This window comes from Myotis nattereri (assembly GCF_964212035.1).
Source record: "Myotis nattereri genome assembly, chromosome: 5".
Taxonomy (NCBI): domain Eukaryota; kingdom Metazoa; phylum Chordata; class Mammalia; order Chiroptera; family Vespertilionidae; genus Myotis; species Myotis nattereri.
In genome coordinates this window covers 25,434,533-25,457,467 of record NC_138080.1, presented here as the reverse complement: position 1 = coordinate 25,457,467, position 22,935 = coordinate 25,434,533, and the positions used below count along the sequence as shown (strand labels likewise).

At 53.6% G+C, this 22,935-nt stretch overlaps 2 protein-coding genes across 2 annotated transcripts in view; one reads left to right on the top strand and one right to left on the bottom strand.

Annotated features, from left to right (window-relative positions):
- LDLR (low density lipoprotein receptor) overlaps nucleotides 1-5,614 on the top strand; it is a gene marked incomplete at its 5' end in the record, with an annotated part of 40,352 nt that extends 34,738 nt beyond the window's left edge. Inside the window, 3 exons of the mRNA XM_081091854.1 lie at nucleotides 2,157-2,237; nucleotides 3,145-3,302; nucleotides 3,974-5,614. Coding sequence (XP_080947980.1) covers nucleotides 2,157-2,237; nucleotides 3,145-3,302; nucleotides 3,974-4,009 — 275 coding nt within the window. The 3' untranslated portion in view covers nucleotides 4,010-5,614. The remainder of the gene's footprint in view (nucleotides 1-2,156; nucleotides 2,238-3,144; nucleotides 3,303-3,973) is intronic.
- A 7,534-nt stretch (nucleotides 5,615-13,148) lies between these two features.
- SPC24 (SPC24 component of NDC80 kinetochore complex) lies at nucleotides 13,149-18,303 on the bottom strand. Its single transcript, XM_081091853.1, has 5 exons — nucleotides 18,125-18,303; nucleotides 15,488-15,660; nucleotides 15,263-15,363; nucleotides 15,057-15,133; nucleotides 13,149-13,561 (listed from the first exon to the last, which is right to left on the bottom strand). The coding sequence occupies exons 1-5, from the start codon at nucleotides 18,300-18,302 to the stop codon at nucleotides 13,455-13,457; spliced, it is 636 nt and encodes a 211-aa protein (XP_080947979.1). The 5' UTR covers nucleotide 18,303; the 3' UTR covers nucleotides 13,149-13,454.
- Nucleotides 18,304-22,935: the final 4,632 nt, after the last annotated feature.

Below are 22,935 nucleotides of genomic sequence, written 5' to 3'. Positions count from 1 at the left end.
GTGTTGTCCAGGAGCATTCACTGCCCTGTTTTCATGTGTGTGCCCAGCAGGGCCAGGAGTAGGGGGAGGCAGGTAAGGTACTCTTCGAGGCAGCACCTGAGGGGCACCAAGAAACTCAGGACTCAATATTTTAAAAAATCAAATTGCCCAGCTATAGTCTGTGGGGCCAACCACCTGTTGTAAATGAAGTTTGACTGGAGCCAGGGTCCTAGGAAGGCAGGATCATTCAAGGGTAGCGTCAGATCCATCTGGATATTTTGTTCATCATAGGGTATTGGAATTAATTTTGATTTTTAAAAATAACTCATCGCCTAGCTGGTGTGGCTTAGTGGTTGAGCATTGACCTATGAACCAGGAGATCATGGTTCAATTCCCGGTCAGGGCACATGCCTGGGTTTTGGGCTTGATCCCTAGTAGGGGGCCTGCAGGAGGCAGCAATCGATTATCCTCTCTCATCATTGATGTTTCTCTCTCTCCCTCTCCCTTCCTCTTTCTGAAATCAATAAAAATATATATTTTTAAAATAGCATTGCCCTGGCCGGCAGCGCTCAGTGGTTAGAGCGTCAGCCCACACACCAAAGGGTCCACACACCAAAGGGTCCCAGGTTCAATTCCCGGTCAAGGGCAAATACCTGGGTTTCGGGTTCCAGCCTTTACCCTGCCTCCCTTCCACTCTCTCTGAAAAGCAATGGAAAAAATATCGTCGGGTATGGACAAACAAGAAATAATAATATTAAAATACTGCTGAATTACTGAATTGGGGCTGGGGGAGCTTTAATTTTTGTGCTTGAGGCCAGTGACTCCTCACCCTAGCCTGGCCTAAGAGGAGGCCAGAACTGTGCTCTCAGTGAATTGATCAGAGACCCACCATTTGTGTCTTTGTCCACCAGAGGGCGCCCGGCCTGGCTTTTGAGCAACCGGAAATGGAGCTCATGGACTTTTCTGGCCAGAAAAAAAAGTCACATCAGCACGTTTCAGATATATTTCCCCCCTCAGAGTAGTTGAAGCCTTTGTTCAACCATAAAGGAGATAAAACAGGAACTGCTGTGCTTATGGGATGCCTGGAGCCCTTCTCACTTGGGGTGGGAAGAGGGGGGCGCTGTTTGAAAAGCCATCTTCGCGGACAGGCCCATCCAGGGCTCTGGAGTTTGGCAAAGGATCCTTCGTAAGGGAAAAGCTTCTCAAAAACGCTGCTGCTGCCCTAGATTATTGTTGCTACAAGGCTTCTTACATATGTGCAAATGCAATACTGGGTATAAACTTCGTATACACATGTCCAACAGCCGGCAGAATTAAAACCCAGATGGACTTGAACACGGTGGTAACCACATACTGTGGCCTGGATGTGGCTTCTTTAATCTTCTCAGCCCTTTTTTCTCTATAGAGACATCTACAATTTTTAAAAAGGTATATTTTTATTGATTTCAGAGAAAAAAGGAGAGGGAGAGAGAAATAGAAACATCAACCATGAGAGAGAATCATTGATTGGCTGCCTCCCGCATGCTCCCCCACTGGGGACTGAGCCCACAACCCAGGCATGTGCCCTGACCAGGACCTCCTGGTTCATAGGTCCATGCTCAACCACTGAGCCACTCCGGCTGGGCATAGAGACCTTTCCATTTTCATTTGCATGGAGCCCTTTGTTGTCTGGCTCAGGTGCATTTGCATGTGAGTGGTTATATAATGAGGTGTCTTCCCCGGCCCAATATATTTTATTAGCTGGGGACAGTTGACTCAGGACTATGGGGTTTGGTGCCATCCAACCCAGGCTCTGGAATTGGTGAACTCGTGCAGCAAAGCTCATTACCATCAAATGCAGAGCCAGGTTGAAAATTTCACCGGGGACCATTGGGAATGTAACCGCAGGCTCTGCCTCGCAGCCCGTTGGTCCCTTCCCCAGTGCCTCTCAACGCTGGGCTAGTGAACCTTTAATATTCATACCACACTGAGTCCCACAACTCCAATTGCTAACAAATAAGGCCCAGGCACAAGCCATCGTGCTGCCCTTGAAACCTGGGAGGTGCTCCAAGTTCCTCGAAACCTTTAAGGACAATGGGAGGCGGCAGGTGCTCCCATTGGGTGTCAGTCCTCTACACCGGCTGGTTCCCATGCCCTGCCTGAGGGTCTGAGCGTCACTTTCTCCCTTCCCCCTGCAGCCTCGGAGGACATTCCTATCAAAGAGGACAGGAAGGAGAGGCCCCGGGGCGTGGGCTGGCTCTACATTGTCCTCCCCATCGGTAAGCCCCCCACCCGCCCTCCCTCCGTTCCCTGGCCTCCCTGCTTAGCCTCCTTTTCTCTCAGGAATGGGGTGTCCCCGCCATGTGTCCTGTCATCACTGCACTCCCCTTCCTAGCTTCATTCATTAACAAATCTAGTTGAGCGCCTACTGTATACCATGCCCGCTTCTGGGGACACAGCTGTGAAAGAAATAAACACCTCGCCACGTGGGTGCCGACAGCGACGTTCAGATGGGGAGATGAGCCCGAGGTCCCCTGGGCGCAGTGACGGGCGCTGACACCAGGGGAGGCGAGAGCGGTTCTCTTGCAGGGGCGAGTGTGCAGAGCACAGGGCCCCTTCCTCAGCCTGTCAATCAGAGCTCGGTGAGCGTCACCCATTCTTCCTTTTGTGAAGAGATCCTTTTGAGGCGTCCCTTCAGCATGCAGCCTGCCCACAGACACTTTCATTTTGGTGCCAACAGTCGTCTGACTGTGGGTTGACAGACATGGCAAGTGGGACCCTCACCCCCTGGTGGCCTCCGAGTGTGTGCCTGCCCTGCGTCTTCCCAGCAGAGCCCACGTCTCTCCCACCCGCTGGGCACTGGCCAGGCTGTTTCACAAACTGGGCTGTGCAAGCCCTTGGCTGTGCCCTGGGTCTAAAAAAGTAGCAGCCCCCCTGTGTGGGCAAACCCAGAAGAAACCCGAAGAACCCACCACAGGTGAGCACTTCTGGGGTGAGGCGGTCGCAGAGGTCTTCAAGTGAGAGGTTGGTTATGCTTGCCGATCGCGCTTTTACAATGGGCAGTATTTCTTTAAATCAGAGCAAAACCATTCACAAATAAAAAGGCTGGGGTTTGAAGGCAGCGTCACTGGCCACTTGGGGCAGCAGGGGGGCGCGGCAGGGGTGACACAGGCCGCCTCTCCACAGTGCTGCTCACCCTCCTGTGCTCCGGGGCCTTCCTCCTCTGGAAGAACTGGCGGCTGAAGAGCATCAACAGCATCAACTTTGACAACCCCGTGTACCAGAAGACCACGGAGGACGAGGTGCACATCTGCCACAGCCAGGACGGCTACACCTACCCCTCGGTGAGCCCCCCAAAGCCATCCGCATGGTTGGGGAACAGGAAGGGGGTAAGGAGAGACCCTGAGTCATGGCAGTGAGCAGAGGGAAGCCACGGGGGCTGGGAGAGGGGGGAGGCAAGTTTAGAAGAGGTGGTTTGGGCGGGCCTCCCTAAGCAGAAGTGTATGGTGTGCAGAGGGCGCAGCATGTGCCAAGGCCCTGAGGCTGGACCGAGCCTGGTGTGTCTGAGCCCTATGGCCACACCGCGGCCAGTGTGGCTGGAGCGGAGAGAGCGGGAACGAGGGAGGAGACAAGGGCAATGCGGGGGCCTGGCAGATGGAGCAGGACCTGTGGCCCATGGGGAGGACTCGGGCTTTGCTCAAAGTGAGGAAGGAGCTGTGGAGGGCTCTGGGAAGAGGAGGGACATGGCCTGACTTGGGGGCTCACAAGCACCCCCTGGTGGGGACTGCTGTGGCAGGACAGACTGGGGAAGGGTGAGGGCAAAATCTGACGAGGGTGCTCACAGGCGCCCTCTGGCTGCCGTGGGGGAAACAGACTGGGGTAGAGGTCAGTGGCCAGGAGGCCCGGGCGGAAGTGATTGTGCTGGTCCAGGCCGGTGATGAGAAGCAGGTGGCCTCTGGCCGTGTTTACTGGATGTTGGACTGATTATTTCCGGCGTTTATCGTTTTGTTGACAGAGACAGATGGTCAGGATGGAGGATGACATGGCATGAGCCGCTGCCTCCAGTCCTGCCTCTCCCAGAACCTGCTGCTGGTCAAGGGCAGGAAGAACACTTTCTCCCCAAACCCTTGACCTTTCCAAAACCCTTCTTCAGACCTCCGACACCCGCCCGTTCCGTCAGAGAAAGAAGCAGCCAAAAGCCCTGCTGGCAGCTGACCTCGACGCTGGCAGCCACGGGCCTGTCTGCCAGAGCTTTGTTTTATATATTTATTCGTCTGGGAGGCAGGCGACAGAGCACACGGAATGGGTTTGGGTTGAAATATTTTTCTTGACCTTTTCTCCTCAATTGGCTCCTCACCTGAGGAACGAATGGACGGAGGGACACCAAGCAAGAGAAAGCCAGTGGCTTTGAATCGAGAGCAGGTGATGCCCACAGGGTCCCAGGCAGCTGCCGAGCCTCTAACCTCAGGAGTAAATGTGTTTACCTCTGCCGCGCAAGCCTTGGTGGACGCCAGAGTCGGCTTCTGCTCTGCCTCCCCCCCCACCACCCCGATCAGGATGAAATCCGTTTCCTAAGCCGAGTCTGTGCCCTCTCCTTCAGCCGGGAGGGGACTCTGGCGCTGGTGTGGACATGGCTGAGTCCAGCACCGGGGTGGCCAACTGAGCCCATTCATTCAACAAAACCTCAACAGTCCCCCAGGGAAAGCCTGAGCACCCTTTGCCCTTAATATTTATCGAGTGCCCGCGATCCCCGGGCACCTTGTGTGTGAGGATAAGTGGCCTCCGACCTCTAGCAGTGTCCTTCAGCCCAGCCGTGCCCCAGCCCCAGCCCCAGCCCCAGCCCCTCCACGTGCCCGTGCACTTTTCCAGTTCAGGTTTGTACATCTGTAAAGACTACAATTCCTTATTTTGCACTGTTTTCTGGTCCGACTAGGACGGGCTCCAGGTCGGAGAGGACCCGGGAGCGGGGAGGGGATGGGGTGCCGTCTTCCAGCCTTTCTCCCAGCACTTCAAAGCCAAGAGGTGATTATCTGGCTAATGTTTCCACTTCTATGCACCCGTCCCTGAGCCACTCCTCTCCCCGACAGGACAGTAGTCACGGATGGGTGTTCCAGCCCTGAGACGTCCCTGGGTGTGGTCACCATATGGGGCTTATGAAACAAGGATGCTTTCTGAAATGGTCACACACGTATTTACAACGGAAGAGACGGTGGGAGGGGCCGCCCCTGGCTTCCCCGTCAGTTGTGCACTACAGACCCCAGCCCCTGTGCCCAGCCTGCAGGAAACTGTGAAAGGTGTTTCTCGCTCTGAAGCCTGTAAATAGAGCCCTGAACCTAGGAGCGGGGCATTTCATTTTGCACTTTGTACATTTGTTGGAGCATTTATCACTCATATATATGAAAACAGACCTATTTATTTTTGCAAACCCTGGGTGCTGCTTTGTTGGGTGACCCCTCAGGGACCTGCATGGGGGAGAGGCCTCGTCTTTCTGTACAGCTGACCCCGCAGCCCGGGTCTGTGCTCTTCAGGGGACCCGTGTCCATGTTGCCGCGTGGGCTGCTCTGGGGGTGGGTTTTGACTATAAACCACTGTATAGAATGTTTTTATAGTCTGAGTGTCTTACTTTGATTAAATTTCTTAAATGAACCATTTGGCTAAACCTGATGCACGTTGTCTTCTGTTCCCTCACTTCCTGTCTCTGCTGGTGGGCTGGGCTCCACAGGGGAAGGGTCTGCGAGGGAGCCTGGCCCTGAGCTCAGGGCAGGCTCAGGCTCTGGCGGTGTTGGGCTCAGCCAGGGGGTAGCCCTGCTGGGTGCTCCCCTGAGTTGGGGTTTTGCTAAATCTCCTGCTTGTTCATTCATTCAACAAACATCTATTGGGCACCTACTGTGTGGCCAGGCCTTGTTCTAGGCATGTAGAATAAAAGACAAGAAAAGTGACTAAGTCTGGGCCCTCAAGGACGTGACTTTTTAATTTTTAAATATGTTTTTATTGATTTCAGAGAGAGGGATAGAAACATCAATGATGAGAGAGAATCATGATGGGCTGCCTCCTGCATGCCCCCTACTGGGGATCGAACCCGCAACCCAGGCATGTGCCCTGACCAGGAATCTAACCTGGTTCATGGGTCGATGCTCCACCACTGAGCCACACCGGCCGAGCAAGGATGTGACATTTTAGAAGGGGAAACATAGAATTACTATATTTTAGAAGCATGTTAAACAGGGTAATGGGACAGACAAATACCTGGCAGAGGATTTGGGCTGAATAACTGGCCAGGTGAGGATCTGTGGGGAGAGTCGCTGGGGCTGAGACACTGGCTCCATCGATCATGGCATTTCTGCAGGGCATGTCCCTTCAAACCTTTGGGCCCTCGGGGTGGTTGGTGTGAGGTCCTCTGAAAGGATAAAACAAAAGCTAAGAATGTGACTACATTTACCACTGAGACAGAAAAAAGTTTGGTGAGTCTACAGAGTCTACATAGAACTATTTGGCGAGAGCTTTGGGCGTCTGCTGTGCACATTCAGTCCATCTCAGTACCCACACCTCCACTCCCGTGCACCCCGGCTTCACGTGAGCCTGGGCCTGTGGCCATTTCAGCATGCCCTGGAGCATGCCCTTGGACATGGCAGTCAAACCACAAATAGTCCCGGAGTATCAATTGGCTACAGTCAGAGTCCACAGCAGATCCTTGGACAGAAAGAATTCAAGATAGAGACTTAAGTATAAAAACAAAGGGGGCAGGCCATGCGGTGCCACCTCACACCCATTAGAATAACTATAATAAAAAACAAAATGACAAGTGTTGGTGAAGGTGTGGAGAAATCGGAGCCCTTATGCACCGTAGGTGGGAATGTAAAATGGTGCAGGCGCTGTGGAAATAGTATGGTGGTTCCTTGGAAAATTAAAAATAGAATTACTGCCCTAACCAGTTTGACTGGTGGATAGAGCATCAGCCCAGAGACTGAAGGGTCCCAGGTTTGATTCAGGTCAAGGGCACATATCTTGGTTGCAGGCTCGCGCCTGGGTTTCTGGTTGGGGCTCGTGTGGGAGTCAACCAATGGATGTGTCTCTCTCACATCGATGTTTCTCGCTCTGTGTCTCTCCCCCTCCCTTCCACTCTCTCTAAAAATCAGTGGGGCCCAGCCCATGTTGCTCAGTGGTTGAGTGTCAGCCTATGAACCAGGAGGTCACGGTCGGATTCCTGGTCAAGGGTACATGCCCAGGTTTGGGGCTCAATTCCTAGGGTGGGCGGGGGAGTGCAAGAAGCAGCTGATCAATGATTCTCTATCATCACTGATGTTTCTATCTCTCTCCCTTCCTCTCTGAAATCAATAAAAATATATTTTAAAAATAAAAAACAATGAAAATCCTCGGGTGAGGATTAACAACAACAACAAAAAGAATTACCATGTGATCCAGCAATTCTACTTCTAAGTATATAGATTCCCAAAGAATTCAAAGCAGTACACCAACGTCCATAGCAGCGTTATTCACAATAGCCAAGAGGTGGACACAACCCATGTCTATCGATAAATTCATGGATAAAGAAAATGGAATAATATACAATGGAATAATATTCATTCTTAAAAAGAACATTCAGACACATGTTACAACATGAACCTTGCTCAGTGAAGTGTCAGTCACAAAAGAACAGACATTGCCATTCTAGAAGGTTCCTAGAGGAGCCAGATTCAGAGACAGAAAGTAGATGGTGGGTGCCAGCTGCCGAGGGTAAGGATGGGGAGTGCTTGACGGGGACAGAGGCTCTGTTTGGGAAGCTGAGGACGTTCTGGAGATGGATGGTCATTGTGAAGGCACCTAATCCCACTGAACTATACACTTAGAAGTGATAGGGGAGCCCTAGCAGGTTTGGCTCAGTGGATAGAGCATCAGCCTGTGGACTGAAGGGTCCCAGGTTCGATTCCAGTCAAGAGCATATGCCCAGGTTGCGGGCTCGATCCCCGGTTGGGGGCGTGCAGGAAGCAGCCGATCAATGATTCTCTCTCAGCACTGATGTTTCTATCTCTCTCTCCCTCTCCCTTCCTCTCTGAAATAAATAAAAATATCTTTTTTTAAAAAAATGGTAGGGGATGTCCTGGCTGGCGTGGCTCAGTGGTTGAGCATTGACCCATGAACCATGAGGTCACAGTTCCATTCTCAGTCAGGGCACATGCCCGGGTTGCGGGCTCAGTCCCCAGTAGGGGGTGTGCAGGTGGCACCCAATCAGTGATTCTCTCTCATCATTGATGTTTCTATCCTTCTTCTCCCTTCCTTTCTGAAATCAATAAAAATATATTTTAAAAAATGAAAAATGGTTAAGGTGATCAATTTTATTGTAGTGGACTACAATTAAAAATAACTAGTGACGCCCTGGCCAGTGTGCCTCAGTTGATGGGCATCGTCCTGTGCACTGAAGGATTGCCAGTTCGGTTCAATCCCCAGTGAGGGCACATGCCTGGGTTTCAGCCTGCTCCTTGGTAGGGGCTGTGCAGGAGGCAACCGGCTGATGTTCCATTCTCACATCAGTGTTTCTCTCTCTCCCCTTCTTCCTTCTCTAAAAATCAATACAAATATTTTTTAAAATAGTGATAATTACTTTTTTAAAGGGCAACTAGAAATATGCCACAGCAGAGGGAAGGCTTGGCAGGAAGGGACCGCGGGGCAGGGGCACTGGGTAGGGAAGCGCACAGCTGGGTCAGGCCGCCTGGGTTGAGGGATGACCTTGGGCCCATCGATGCCAGTTTCCCCAATAAAACCGGGGCCAAGGCCAATCCACCTCCCGTTCTGTGATCTGGTTGGAGGTGAAGGCCAGGAGCTGCAGGGACTGCTATCGTTTCTGTCCACAGGGTGGCACTTCCTTCCTTCCTTCCGCGCTTTGTCTTGGGAAGGTTCCAAAATGCCTCTGGGGTGAAAGCTGAACTGGCCAAACAGGAAGCTTCAGGGGCTTGCACTGGGCGGTCAATAATTGGGTGATTGACTGAGCCCATGCTCAGCCATGTGGCAAAGGGGACAATGAACTTGAATGGCCTACACAGGGGAGTTGGCCAAGCGACGGCCGGAGGACGAGTACCTGGGAGAGGCAGAGGGAGCAAGGTTTCTGGTATCTGGTCTGGCGGCTCTGTTGAAGGAGGGGTCACTATTACCCATCAGGCACCCCGCTGGGCACGGACTATGGCGCCGACTGGAGTTAGAGCTTTGTGACATACAAGGGTGCACGTGTCTGCAGGATGAACTCATCCGCTCCCTGCGGTGACCAGCACCCACTTTACAGATGGGGAAGGGGAGGCTCGGGGTCCCTGGACCGACTTCCCTGGCCTTTCCCCCACCAGCCTGGGACGCTCACCATGGGGGTGACCCCCTTTCTGGCTGCAGTCCTCTGGGATGTCACCAGGTACAGCTCAGCCCCCTTGGCTGTCTGGCCAGCCCCCCCGGCCTATGGGCTCGGCCCGCACCCAACGTGCTGGTCCTGGAAGGGCAGGGGCGGCAGTCTGGAGTTTGGGGGCTGCCTTCCCAATACGGGTGCGGGCTCGACAGCTCTGGCAGGTCGGGGTGGGTCGCAGAGGAAGCTGCTCCCCGGAGCCCGATCTCTACACGCCCTCTGATGCTGCCGGCCCCCAGCCCTGGCATCCCAAACCACAGCTGCCTGTGGCGAGTCAGGCTGGAGCCTGCGGGGCTGGGCCCAGGTCCTCTGGAGGAAGGGGGAGAAGGGGACGGGGAGAGCTGCCCCCCAATGCCCTGCCCGGGAGGGGGTGGGGGAAAGCAGCACCCTCCCCCCTGAGATGAGGAGGGAGTGAGGCTGCGGGGGTGTGAGCTTGTACAGGTCCCATCACCCACCCTGGGCTGGTCGCCTCCCCTCCAGGCAGTTCAGCTCGGGTTTCATGCAGCTTCCTGGCCTCAGCACAGGGGCTTCCTCCTCCCCAGCCCCGCCCTCCCAGCCCAGCTGTTCCCACTCAGCCTGGCCCCCTCTCCCACGCGGCCTGGGATGGAGGAGGGGCCTGGGAGTTCAGTGAGACCAGCACCCTGGACTCCGAAATCCTCCTGTCTCACTGACTGCAGGCCCAGCGTGACCACGCCTGTGCCCTCGGGTCCGCTCGGCCCTGGCCGCTTTGTAGTGGGCACCAGCCTTCGCACTTGCTGTCCCCTCTGCCAGGATCGCTGGCTCCACCCTTCTGTCCCCTGGGGGCTCAGGTCTGGGCTCTCAGGACACCTCCTCCCTGGGCTCCTACAAAGCCCTCGTCCCCCCCCCCCCCCACATTCCAACAGCATTTATCAATAACTGAAATGACCTCGGGGTTAAATTCCAGGTCTGGATCCAGTTCAAACCCCAGCTCTGCCAACATCAGCTGCCAACCCTTACCTGTACGGAACGGCGGAGCCAGCACACAGCACCTGCTCAACCCTGATGCCATGGCCTCCACTGGAGCGCGGCTTCCCGAACGGGGTGCAGGTCACAGACATGAGCCCACCTTTCTAAGTCAGTCCTGGGACCACCGTGCGGGCGGATCAGTGTCAGTGTGGGCCACACACGGAGGGTCCCAGGGCATCCAAACAACGCTGTGCCGACGCCCGGAGGCCCGTCCTGCTGGCCGTCCCCCAGCTGCTCGCGGGAGGTGCGGGCGAGGGGTTCGGCCTCAGCACCACCACCTGTCAGCCAGGTGACCGGGCGTGGGCCTATCTGACCAGCAGCCACTGGTCCTGAACGACCTCACTACCCGAACCCAGGCCGCTTCTGTCACCCTTAGGGCTTGGCCCCGTGCAGGTGCTCGTCCAGCTCTCACTGGTCTCTTTCTACCCGTGCGACCTGGACAAGGCGCCGACCCTCAGAGGCTCCCTCTCGTCTAAAGAGGGAAGCGACCCTGGGGCCCGCTGTCCTGGCCGGGGACCTAACTGGCCCGGGCCGTGCCCGACTCCCCGTATGTAACGTGAACCTTCCTCAGGGCTCAGGATGGGCCGGGCCCGCGCTGGGGGTGGGGTGCGCGCAGGATTAGGAACGGGCGGGGTGTAGGGCTGACCCTCAATTCTGTAGTCTGGTGACCTGGTTCCCCACTCCCTGGTCCTGGGGACATGAATCTTACTCCCTCCACAGGCTGGGCCTAGCGCGCAGCGGCCTCTGGCCAGCCTCCAGGATTCAGAAAAGAGCTGGTGGCTGCCCGTGGAGAGGCTCCAAGAGTGGGCGGGGGCGGGAGCAGGGGTGCAGGCTGGAGGCTGTGGGCCTGAGCCTATCCTGCTGGCTGTCCCAGGCATCTGGCCAGATCCCGGCAGTGAGTCAGGGCCGAGGCATGTTGGAGGGCCAGGGCCGCTCCCGGCCCCTGTGAGCTCAGCACCTCCCTGAACCCATCCGCCCACAGGGCCCCGGCCAGGCCACGCTCCCACACACACTTGCTCACTCCTTTGGGTCAGTCCCTGGAGACGGGGGTTTAGGGGACAGACATGGCCCCTTCCTCCTCTTGGGGGAACCAAGCTGCAGGCAGTCACAGGCCTCCGCGGCCCCTCCAGGAACCCCACGCCTGCTTTCTCTTGGGTGCTCTAGGCTCAGGGGGAAATACGCTCTTCTCCTGCCATGGACTCTCAGCTGGGCTGGGGGCGCTCCTGGCACCTTCCCCCACAAAAGTGAGCAGGTGGGAGGCCAGCTGTGCTAGCAGGAATGGCCACCAGAGTGACCACTGTTATTCAGCTGACCACGGGCCAAAGCCTGTTCTGGCTGAGGCTGCAAGGCTGGTGGGCAGCCTTAAGGGGCGGGGGGTTCCCCCTGGGACACTGGCAATAGCTGGAAACACTTGTGGGTGTCACAACTGAGGTGGGTGCTCCTGGCATCTAGCAGGTGGAGGCCCAGGGATGTTGCTGAATGTCCTGCCATGTCCAGGACTGCCCACCACAGACAATGACCGGCCCGACGGTCACCAGGGCTGCGGTGGAAAACCCTAGTGCAGGTCGTCTGTTGCCCTTTAGGCGTGGATGGTGCAGATGGGGGCTCTGCTCCCACCTCACACGCTACCGACCTGGAGCAGCAGCAGCCCAGGGCTGTGTGAACAGGCACGGCCAGGCGCTGGCACGCAGCAGGGCCCCTGGAGTTCTGGAACCGTGAGCCGAATGGGCGATCGGCCCTCTTTACTGGTCCATCTCCCTGGAGCCCCACAGGCAGCTTCCTTGCCCAGGACCTCCGTGGTCGGGGCTGAGTGCCCACTGGATGCTCAGGTGCTGCTAGTACTTCCTGTCCGCTGCCTAGAATGCCTGTCTCTGATTAAAACACGAATCGTGCTTATTGTAAACACTTCAGTGGTATAGAGGTGGGCAGAACCCAACACCCAGAGGGTCCTGGAACAATCTACTGACTTCGGGCACAGCTGTACCAGGGGCAACAGTGTCCACGGCTCTACTTCTCTCCCCTCAGGCAGGCAGGCCGCGAGCTTCCCACCGAGTAGTGCCAGATCACCGAAAATGAGCTTTAGATGAACACCGATTGGCCGGCCCTGGTATGGTTCCATGCTCCTCAGTTAGGGTTTATTTTGACTGGGATAGGAACACAAAAGTAACCATGGCACACGGGCTAGTTTAGGTCAACCTCTTCTTCCCTTTAAAGAAGTCCACGGCTGACACCAGCTCTCCCATCATCAGCATCTCCCATCTGTGTCGCCCCCAGAGCGCGGCACCGCCCCTTTCTTGTGGAATGTGGCTGCCGGGTCTCCAGCCATCACACCCAAATTCCAGGGAATAAAGGGTAGGGGAAGGAAAGCGTATACTCCCTTGCCTTTTAAGGATCCTTCTCGAAGTCTCATACAACACTTCCACTTACATGGCTCAATTTAGCTGCAAAAGAGGCTGGGAAATGAGTTTGGACCAGGCACAGCTCCAGGGTGGCATCTGCTCACCTGTGACTCCTCCATGGGGCAGAGGGATCCTTTCCACCTTCATCTGTGTCTTGGGTGCCTAGCACAGTGGCACTCACAGACACGCTCTGAATGAATAAAAAAAGGCCAAACTTGAATAATAAATGATAAAGACCCGGAATTTGTCATCATACACTATGGTGTCATTTGTACAGTGTTGTCACAGATGTGAAGTCACAGGCCTGGCACAGGTAAGTCAGTTCCCTATGGTTACCTGGCCCAGGGCAGTCCAGCATCTGAGGCAAAAAAGTTGGGGATGGGGGGGCCCCGGAGAAATCAGTAAAAATCCCATTTATGTTTAAACACTTGTTAAAAATATATTTTTATTGATTTTAGAGAGGGAGAGAGATAGAAACATCAATGATGAGAATTACTGATCAGCTGTCTCCTGTACATCCCCTACTGGGGATTGCGCCCAAAACCCAGGCATGTGCCCTTGGCCGGAACCGAACCTGGGACCCTTCAGTCCGCAGGCTGACACTCTATCCACTGAGCCCAACTGGCTAGGGCTAAACATTTAATTTTAAGCTGATCTCACCACCAAGGCACTAACCACACACCACAAACGATTCCCATTATGTGCAAGACAGTCCGAGCGGCTCCCAGCTACCACTCCGTGTCCACCAAACTCCAGAGATAGTCGCTGATGAACTTCTTGGAGAGCTGGGTGCTGTCCAGGTGGATGGGCTGGGCCACGCTGGGGCCACGATGGACTGAGGGCACGATGTAAGGAAACCCGACGCACAGCCCCCTCCATGACCCCCCAGCCAGAGGATAACGCCTTCAAAATGTGTTAGTAAGATGTTTAGAGCCCTGGCCGGTTTAGCTCACTGGACAGAGCATCAGCCTGCAAACTGAAAGGTCCCAGGTTTGATTCCGGTCAAGGGCACATGCCTGGGTTGTGGGCTCGATCCCTGGTGGGGGACCTGCAGGAGGCAGTCGATCCATGATTCTCTCTCATCATGGATGTTTCTATCTCTCTCTCCCTCTTCCTTCCTCTCTGAAGTCAATAAAAAAATATTTTTTAAAGAAAGATGTTTAGAGCCCTAGCCGGTTTGGCTCGGTGGATAGAGCATCAGCCTGCGGACTGAAGGGTCCCAGGTTCGATTCCGGTCAAGGGCATGTACCTTGGTTGCAGGCACATCCCCAGCAGGGGGTATGCAGGAGGCAGCTGATGGATGTTTCTCTCTCATCGATGTTTCTAACTCTCTGTCTCTCTCCCTTCCTCTCTGTAAAAAATCAATAAAATATATTTAAAAAAAAAAAAAAAGAAAGAAAGATGTTTAGAGACAAACAGATTTTTGTGAAGAAAAATTTAAGCTCTAATAATGCACCATATTGTTTTTTAAATTGTGGTAAAATAGGTATAACATGAAATCTATCATCTTAACCACTTTTTTTTAAAATCCTCATCCGAGGATATTTTTCCATTGATTTTTAGAGGGAAAGACAGAAATACCGATGTGAGAGAAACACATCGATTGGTTGCCTCCTGCACGTGCCCCCACCAGGGCCCAGGCCAGGGAGGAGCCTGCAACCGAGGTCCATGCCCCTGACCAGAATCGAACCCGGGACCCTTTGGTCCGCAGGCCAACGCTCTATCCACTGAGGCGAGGGCACCATCTTAAGTGTGCCATCAACACATGCATATTGTTGTGCAACTATCACCACCATCCATCTCCAGAACCTTTTCATTGTAGAACAGAAACACTGCCCCCATTAAACACTAAGTCCCCAGCCCCTGAAACCTACCATCCACTTCCTGTCTCTATGACTTTGATTCCTGAGGCGGGGGAGGAGCCTGCAACCGAGGTCCATGCCCTTGACAGGAATCGAACCTGGGATCTCATGTAAGTGCCATCTTACAGTATTTGTCTTTTTGTTCCTGGCTTACTTCACTCAGCACGTCCCCCAGGCTCAAGCATGTTGTAACGCGTCAGAATGTCCTTCTCTTTAAGGCTGAAGACTATTCCACTGTATGTGTGCGCTCCATTGTTCATCCGGCTAAACAGCAATGAACACATGGGTTGCGCCCACCTTCTGTGACCAGTGCCGCTATGAACAATGATGGATCTGTCCCAGTCCCTGCTTCCGGCTCTTTAGCGTTTGCACTCGGAAGCGTACAGGACCGCCACCCTGTTCCACAGCGGCTGCAGCCCTTACACCCCACCAGCAGTGCTCGGGGCGCCTTTTCTCCACAAAGGATACTGCCTTTGATCACCCCCGGTTCACACTCATAATCCCACTCGATTTTACTAATCCGGTGATAAAGCTGAGCCACATACCTGTATAAGAATACAAAGAGAGAGAGAGAGAGCGAGAAAAGAAAGTTACCCCAGCAGCAACCCCCGAAAAACGCTGTGGACTGAACACGCAGGCTCAGGCACACACTCACGGGCATGTGTGGGACCTACATGGCGGCAGGGATGGTGACCGTTGTGTCGTCGTCAACCTCCTTCTCCTGTTTTTCGAGATCGGCCTCCACCTCCTTGAGGTCCTCCAGCTCCCTGGTGAGCTGAGTAGAGCAGGCAGTTAAGGATCCGACTTTGGAGGGAGGGCTGCCCACATGCTAAAAGCAGCCCCATGGGGCCCAGGGCTCCTGGCTCCAAGCTCGGTTTCTAGTGTGAATGGCTCCACACCTCCCAGGAGAGGCGGAGGAAAGGATATAGGAGGCTGGCCTTCAGGTGAGTGTCCTCCTCGCTGGCCTTCTGAAGCCTGGCTTCAATCTGCTGCAATTCAGCACCCCCCTGGCACGCCTGCTCCTTCGCATCAAGAAGGCTCTGGGCAACATTCTTCTCTGCCTTGAGGATCTCTGCGGGTGGAAGAAGGCGGAGGCCCCTCAACTCGGGCTTCCTGGGGTCCGTCCTGGGCGAGCCCGAGGAGGAGGCTGTGGTTCACGGGCCTGTGGCCTCAACTACCCCCCATCAATGGCGAACGGTCTACTTCCCTGTCTGCAGCTCCCCAACCCATTCATCCTATTTCCGAACACCCACTAGACCAGTGGTTCTCAACCTTGGCTGTGCATTAGAATCACCTGGGAATCTTTTCAAAATCCTGATTTCTGGGCCCCGTCCTCCGGAAATTCTGTTTCTTTGTTATGGGGTGGGGCCACACCATTAGTAACAAAGAAACAGAATTTCTGGAGGATGAGGCCCAGAAATCAGGATTCTAAAAAGATTCCCAGGTGATTCTAATGTGCAGCCAAGGTCGAGAACCACTGCACTAGACAGTTCCGCCTAGACCTCGTGTAAATACTGCCATTTCACTGAAACACATTTGAATCCACACAAAGTTAATTAATGAATTACTTAAGGTTCTTCTTGCACACCTAATCTTAATTTATAACGTCACAGTCCCTACTGTTGCCCAAGCAAGAAGCCTGGGACTGACTCACTTTCTGCATCCAATTGGCCATCCAGGCCTGACAGCTGCCCCTGCCTCCATGGTGCAGGTCCTCTGTCCCTCGAGGGCCAGGGACCCTGGACAGCCTCCCCCATGTGCCCTGGCTTGGTCTCTCCTGTTGCCAATCTGCCGATCTTTTCTTCCCTCTCCTTTCAGAGTGGCTGCACCCGAGGCCAAACGTGAAGTCACTCCCCTCCTCAGAGACCTCCCATGGCTCCCCAGTGTCTCCAGGACAAGGTCCAGGGCCCTTTGGGCATCTTCACTGTTCCTGCCAGCCTCCTTTCTCCCTACTTTCCACCCCACCACGTGTTTTCCTCTCTTCTCTGGCTGCAAAGATGCCTCCTTCTGCAAATGCCACATTTTTCAGTCCTGGGCCTCTGCCTGCCTGTCCTCCCTGGGACACATCCGGACCTCCTGGGGAATGCCAGGCAGGGGGACACTCTCTTCTCCCTCCTGGGGGATGACTGTGCCCCCATGACAGCCCCTATCACATTGAATTACTTCTTCCTCGAACCAGAGATTGCATCTTACAGCCACCATGTATCGCCAGCACCTACTCAGAATAAACACAACATCCAGAAAGATTAAACACACCTTAAGGTAACTGTGTTCCTTCCCATAGAGTTGGAGGAACCTGCCAACACAGACTGAAAATGCTCCTCAAAGGGCTGGCATTTAAGGGTTTAACAAAGTGACATTAAGTTAATTTTTAACCAAAGTATTATTACACGTACATGGTTGTGAACATTTACACACACACACACACACACACACACACACACACACACACCCCTCGAAGCCTCTCCACCCTCTGGGGCAGGGACTTTCCACTCTCCACCAGTTTCTCCGGCGGCACCGGCCTTCATAGTTTCGGTAATTCGCTTATGCTGCTTTCTTGGTTTGTCTGAGACGTGCCTGCCGATATCCTGTTCGGAGAGCCGAGGGTCTGGCTTTCTTAGGAGCCTTCCTGCCCCTTCCACTCACCCTCCTGAGTGTGGCCCCCTCAGCAGGACAGCCTGGCAGCCCCTGCTCGGCGCATCCTCCCGCCCGCTCCCACCACCTGAGAGGTCCAGGGACATGTCCGCAGGCACACGGCTCCGAAGCCTGGATTTGAACCCGATTCACTGCTCAGCGCCCCAGCTCCTAGAACACGGACTCCTCTCTCCAGCCCCAAATCCAACCAACTGTGGCTCAGGGCTACGAGTCTTATATTTGATGGAGTCTTGGATTCGACAAAAATGATGCTATTTGTCCAGTGTTCTCTCCACATCGATCTATTAAATCCAATCCATGGCCCGGGCTCCCCCCAGCTCCTTAGGGTTCCAGCTAAAACATCACCTCACACGGCCTTCCCTGACCCCGCCCCCAAACATCACCCCCCCGCCCTGCACATCCTAGTCTTCCTCCTGCGCCGTTCGCCTCCAGACTATTCATTTTTCTGTTTATTGCGCGTCACCCCCCTACTGGCAATCAGCTCCCCTAAGGGATTTTGTTTTGTTCTCCGCTGCCATCCAGGTGGGCACCGTGCCTGGCACAGCAGGTGCTGCGTAAAACCTCTAAATAACCTTAGGAAGTGGAAGTGCTGGGCTTCAAACCCGGCGCCCCCAGTCCCTGCTCACCGAGCGCTCGGAGCTGCGCCAGACGCCCAACCCCTCTATTCACCCTAAACCCTGAAGGTGGCTGCTGTCCTGCAGCCCATGTCTCGGGTGGAGAAACTGAGGCTCCGAGGGAGCAGCGCCCGCCCGCTAGCCCCAGGGGAAGTTGGCAGAGGGTTGGGGGCACCCGGAAGGGAGGGAGGGAGGGGCTTTGGCGGCCGGCCTGGCCGCACCTTCCCAAGAGGAGGGCCTGGGTCCCGGCCTCGCCCCCGCCCTCACCTCGCAGCTGCTGCTCGGCGCCGTCCTGCGTCTCCAGCAGCCGCTCCAGCATCTGCCCGTAGCGCCCCAGTAGCCGCCGCTGCTGCGCCGCGGCGTGGTTGGCGCCCAGGAGGCTCAGCAGCCCCTGGCACAACTCCTCCATGTCGCGGAAGGCCGCCATGACTGTGTGAGTGCCCATCCCGCGCAAATTTAACTGCTTGCTGGGTCCGCCCCCTTCCTGAAGAGACCCATTCCTATTGGCTTGATCCTCCGCCAGTCATTAACAATGGGGGACGCCCCTCTGGTCTGGCCTAGTACGCCTGCGCCGGGTCCTGCGTCAGTCATTGGCGATGGCCAATCGACGCAGGGAGGCGGGTGCCTCCAGGTCCTACCTGATGCGCCTGCGCAGACAGGAAAGGTGCTGCTAGAGCTTGAAGCTGTGGGTACCTCCTTAGTTGGAGCACCTGCAGCAGGCAGGGCGGCGTTCTAGGGGCCAAGCAGGGAATTGCTTCTACTGGATCTGAGGTTTACAGTGTGCGTGGGAGACTCACAATAAATAAGTAAATTCTATAAGTGGCCGCATAGCAAGATGGAGTCTACAACCAGATTTTATTGGATTCCAATCCCAGCTTTGCTACTTACCAGCTGTGTTACCTTGGGCACATAATTCCATCCCTCTGTGCCTCACTTTCCTTCTCAACAAAATGAAGATCATCATTGTACTTGCTTCAGGGTTGGCGTGAGATTAAATGAGGACGATCTCTCTGTGACTCAATAGCCATAGAGGTGTTAAATAAAACATATGAGTCCTGGCTGGTTTGGCTCAGTGGATGGAGCGTCGGCCTGTGGACCGAGGGGTCCCAGGTTCGATTCCGGTAGGGGGCATGTACCTGGGTTGTGGGCACATCCCCAGTGGGGAGTGTGCAGGAGGCAACTGAATTGATGTTTCTGACTCTCGATCCCTCTCCTTCTCCCTTTCTCTCTGTAAAAAATCAGTAAAATATATTTTAAAAACACATATGAAATGCTAGCTGGTGAGGTGCTTAACGCACCAAACAGTAGAGGAAAGACAAACTGCACCCTTGTGACATGTTCCTCAAACTGAGGTGAAGAAATAAAAGCAGTGGGTCATGATCAGCCGTTTCTACAAAATGTAATGGAAAAATTCAGTGCATTGTGTATGGAAGGTTAGTTAAGTACTTGTATTGTTTGGGGACACTCTAAATTCTGCATTTGTGTCCTGGGTGTGGCAGGTTGTAGTTTTGAAAAATGACTACAGAAATACCGTAGTTCCAACCTTGCCACTCCCCATCAAAAGCTAGACTCTAACTCCTTTCCTCTTTAACATGAGCAGGACTTTGTGCAACAAATAGCATGTGGCAGAAAGGACACTGTGCAACTTCCAAGCATAGGTCAGAAACTAGGATACATCTTTTGCCTGGTGATAGCTCTCTCTCAGTCTTGGGGTGCTCCCAGCCCAGGCAATGTGAAGGTCCCAGATAAGCCAATGAAGCACCAGACAAATGAGTGAATATTGAAATGATTCCAAATCCCAGCCTTCAGGCCACTCAGCTGACTCCGAGAGGAGCAAAAATGAGTTGTCCCCATCAAGCCCTGCTCCAACGGCAAATCTGTGCGCAAGATAAATGTCATTGGTTAAAGCCAGTAAATTTGGGGGTAATTTGTTACACAGCCATGACACCTGAATGGCTGGGCCACATGTGAAATTCCTTTTACTATTGGTCACATAAAAATATCATTGAAAGTCCCTGCTACAGCAGCAAGACCTCATTATAAGAAAGAAAACATGAACAGGATACTTTGAACCGGAACACCTGCTGTGAAGGCAATTAAACAGGGTCATGGGATGGTCACTAGATTTGGGGTGGGGGACGGTGATCAGGATTGGACTTCCTGAGCAGGAGCGTTATGAACTAGGACCTGAGTGATGAAAAGGTGTTGGAATACAAACAGCTAGGGAGAAGAAAGAGCAAGTGCAAAGGCTGCTGAGGTGGGGAAATTCTTTAATTTGTTTAAGGCAGGGGTCCTCAAACTTTTAAAACTGGGGGCCAGTTCACTGTCGTCCCTCAGACCGTTGGAGGGCCAGACTATAGTTTAAAAAAAAACTATGAACAAATTCCTATGCACACTGCACATATCTTATTTTGAAGTAAAAAAAACAAAACGGGAACAAATACAATATTTGTATTTGCATGTGGCCCGCGGGCCGTAGTTTGAGGACCCCTGGGTTAAGGAATAGCAAGGGGGTTGGCGTGGCTGGAGAGGGGTGAGCAAGAGGGTTGCCAGGAGCCCTGAAGTTCTCTCTGGCATAACAGGAATTATTGGAAGACATTAAGTAGGGGTGAACTAGGGAAGATCTCCATTCCAGATCTTCTGGAATCAAGGGAACTTGCAGGCTGACTGGATGTATAAAATGAGGAAGAGAGTTTAGGACCCCAGAAGACCATCCCCAGATTTTTGGGGTTAAGAAGCTCCCCAGCCTTTGTCTCATGGACCAGCTAGAAGATTTAGAAGTCATGACACCTGCCCTGGTCAGTGTGTCTCCGTTGGTTGAGTGTCATTCCGTGCACCAAGAGGTCACAGGTTCCATTCCTGGTCAGGGCACATGCCTGGGTTGTGGTTGCAGCCTGGATCCCCAGTAGGGCCACTCAGGAGGCAGCGCAATTGATATTCCACTCTCACATCGATGTTTCTCTCTACTTCTCCCTTCCTTTCTAACAATCAGCAGGAATACCTATAAAAGACGCCGCGGCACCTGAGTTATTTCCTGCAGAAATATTGGTGCCTGGTGTCTGGGCGTGGAGCCTGGTCCCCAGAGTCAGCACTCAAGGCCAGTGCTGCTCACCCTCCTGGTGGCTGAGCAGTGGATGATGACATGGCTCTGTCACCATCAGCTGCGTGACCTTTGGAGGCAGGAGCTCACCTTCTGTGCCTGAAGGCAGTGGGGTGGATTACTTAACAAGGCAGAATGAAATAATGAGGAGATAAGGCCTGGGATTTGGTTTCTGGCTCTGCAGTTTACCTGTGACCTTGGCAAGTTCTTAACCTTTCTAAGCCATGGGCTAATGATAGCTCTCTTATCAGCGGGGGGGGTTGGGGGGTAGGGGGTGTTCAAGAGATAAAAGCCATTTGAAATTGCACAACCATAGCCTGACAGATATAAATGCCCTGGTCAAAACGGCCACTCGCCTCTCCTCCAAAAAGCGAAGTCAGAACCCCTTCACAGCCAGTAGCATGGCTACTATTAAAAAAAAGCAAGCCAGCCCGGCCAGTGTGGCTCAGCTGGTGGAGCACCATCCCCCTACACCAAAAGGTCATGGGTTCGATTCCGGGTCAGGGCACATAGGTTACGGGTTCGACCCCAGTTGTGTGTGTGAGAGGCAGCCAGTTGATGTGTCTCTTTCACATTTCTCTCTCTCTTTTTCTCTCTCTCTCTCCCCTCTCTCTCTCCCTCCCTCCCTCTCTCTAAAATCAATAAACATATCCTCCTGTGAGGATGAAAAACAAAACAATGGAAAATAAGTGTTGGCAGGGATGTGAAGAAGTCGGAGCCCTTGTCATTGTTGGTGGGAATGTAAAACGGTGCAGCCACTATGGAAAACAATATACAACAATAAAGAATTTAAATAAATAAAAACACACACAATATAGCAGCCTCCTCCCCCCCCCCCATTACAAAGAATTACCATATGACCTAGCAGTTTCACTTCTAAGTATATACCCCCCAAACTGAAAGCTGGAACTTGAAGATATTTGTGAGGTAGGCAGGTAGACGGGAGCAGAGCAAGGACGATGGGCCAGGCACAGAACACAGAAGGTCACCAGGACGGAAAGCCCTAGGTGCCCAGCCAAAGACGATTGTCAGGTGGGCTCTCACCGGTGACATTTCCTCCCCTAGCACAGCAAGGGTCCCCTGTGGTTTGGACCTGCCCCCCTCCCCCCACCTTGGATAACATCTCCTGCCTACAGATAACATCCAGGCCTCAGTTGTAGTTCAGCTCCAGGCCCAGAAAAGCAGCAAAACCACAGCGACCCCATGGCTGGCCGCAGGACCAGCTGCATTGGCGAGTGAATCCGTCCAGACCTTGACCTGCAAGGACAGACTGGAAAGCTGATGAATATTCTATTAAGATCTTCCCCTGGCAGCTCCCCTAACATCTTCTCCCTCAAAACCCTCAGGACTGAGGCTACAGCTCACTCTCCTCCCAGGAGCTTGCCCATGCTGTTTGTTTTTTCGCTTTCCCCTTCCTTTCTGCCTCCCCCCGCACGTTCCCATTAGCTTCCTCACTCCCAAGTCCCAAGGCTCCTCCTTTCCCCTCTATAACTTGCTTCCTAAGCCCGTTTCATCTAGGACTTGCTTCTACCCCTGTGAATTTCCAAATAAATGTTCTCCTATGGTGCGAGCCTTGCTCTGAAATCTTTCCGTGGCTAGGTCGCTCAACCCAGGTCTGGTCCGACCCTCCCAGTCTAACACCTACCCTGCATTTGTACACCAGCATCACTGACAGTAGCCAACAAGTAGAAGCAGTCAGGTGTCTATTGTTGGATGAATGGATAAACAAGGTGTAGTATGTATATACTATGACATAGTATTCAGTCTTAAAAAGGGAAGGGCATTCTGCCATATGCTACAACACGGATGGATCTTAAGGATATTATGCTAAGTGAAATAAGCCAGACAGAGAGGACAAATCCTGTATGTGAGGTTCCACTGATGTGAGGTCCCTAGAGCAGGCAAATTCATAGAGACAGAAAGAATGGTGCCTGGAGCTGGGGATGGGGGGTGATGAGTTAATGTTTAATGGGGACAG

Coding starts and splice junctions, on each gene's coding strand:
- SPC24 (XM_081091853.1), bottom strand. CDS start 18,302: ATGGGCACTCACACAGTCATGGCGGCCTTCCGCGACATGGAGGAGTTG. Junction 15,661..18,124: donor CGCCGAGCAGCAGCTGCGAG/GTGAGGGCGGGG, acceptor TTCCACCCGCAG/AGATCCTCAAGGCAGAGAAG. Junction 15,134..15,262: donor GTCACCATCCCTGCCGCCAT/GTAGGTCCCACA, acceptor ATTCTTATACAG/GTATGTGGCTCAGCTTTATC.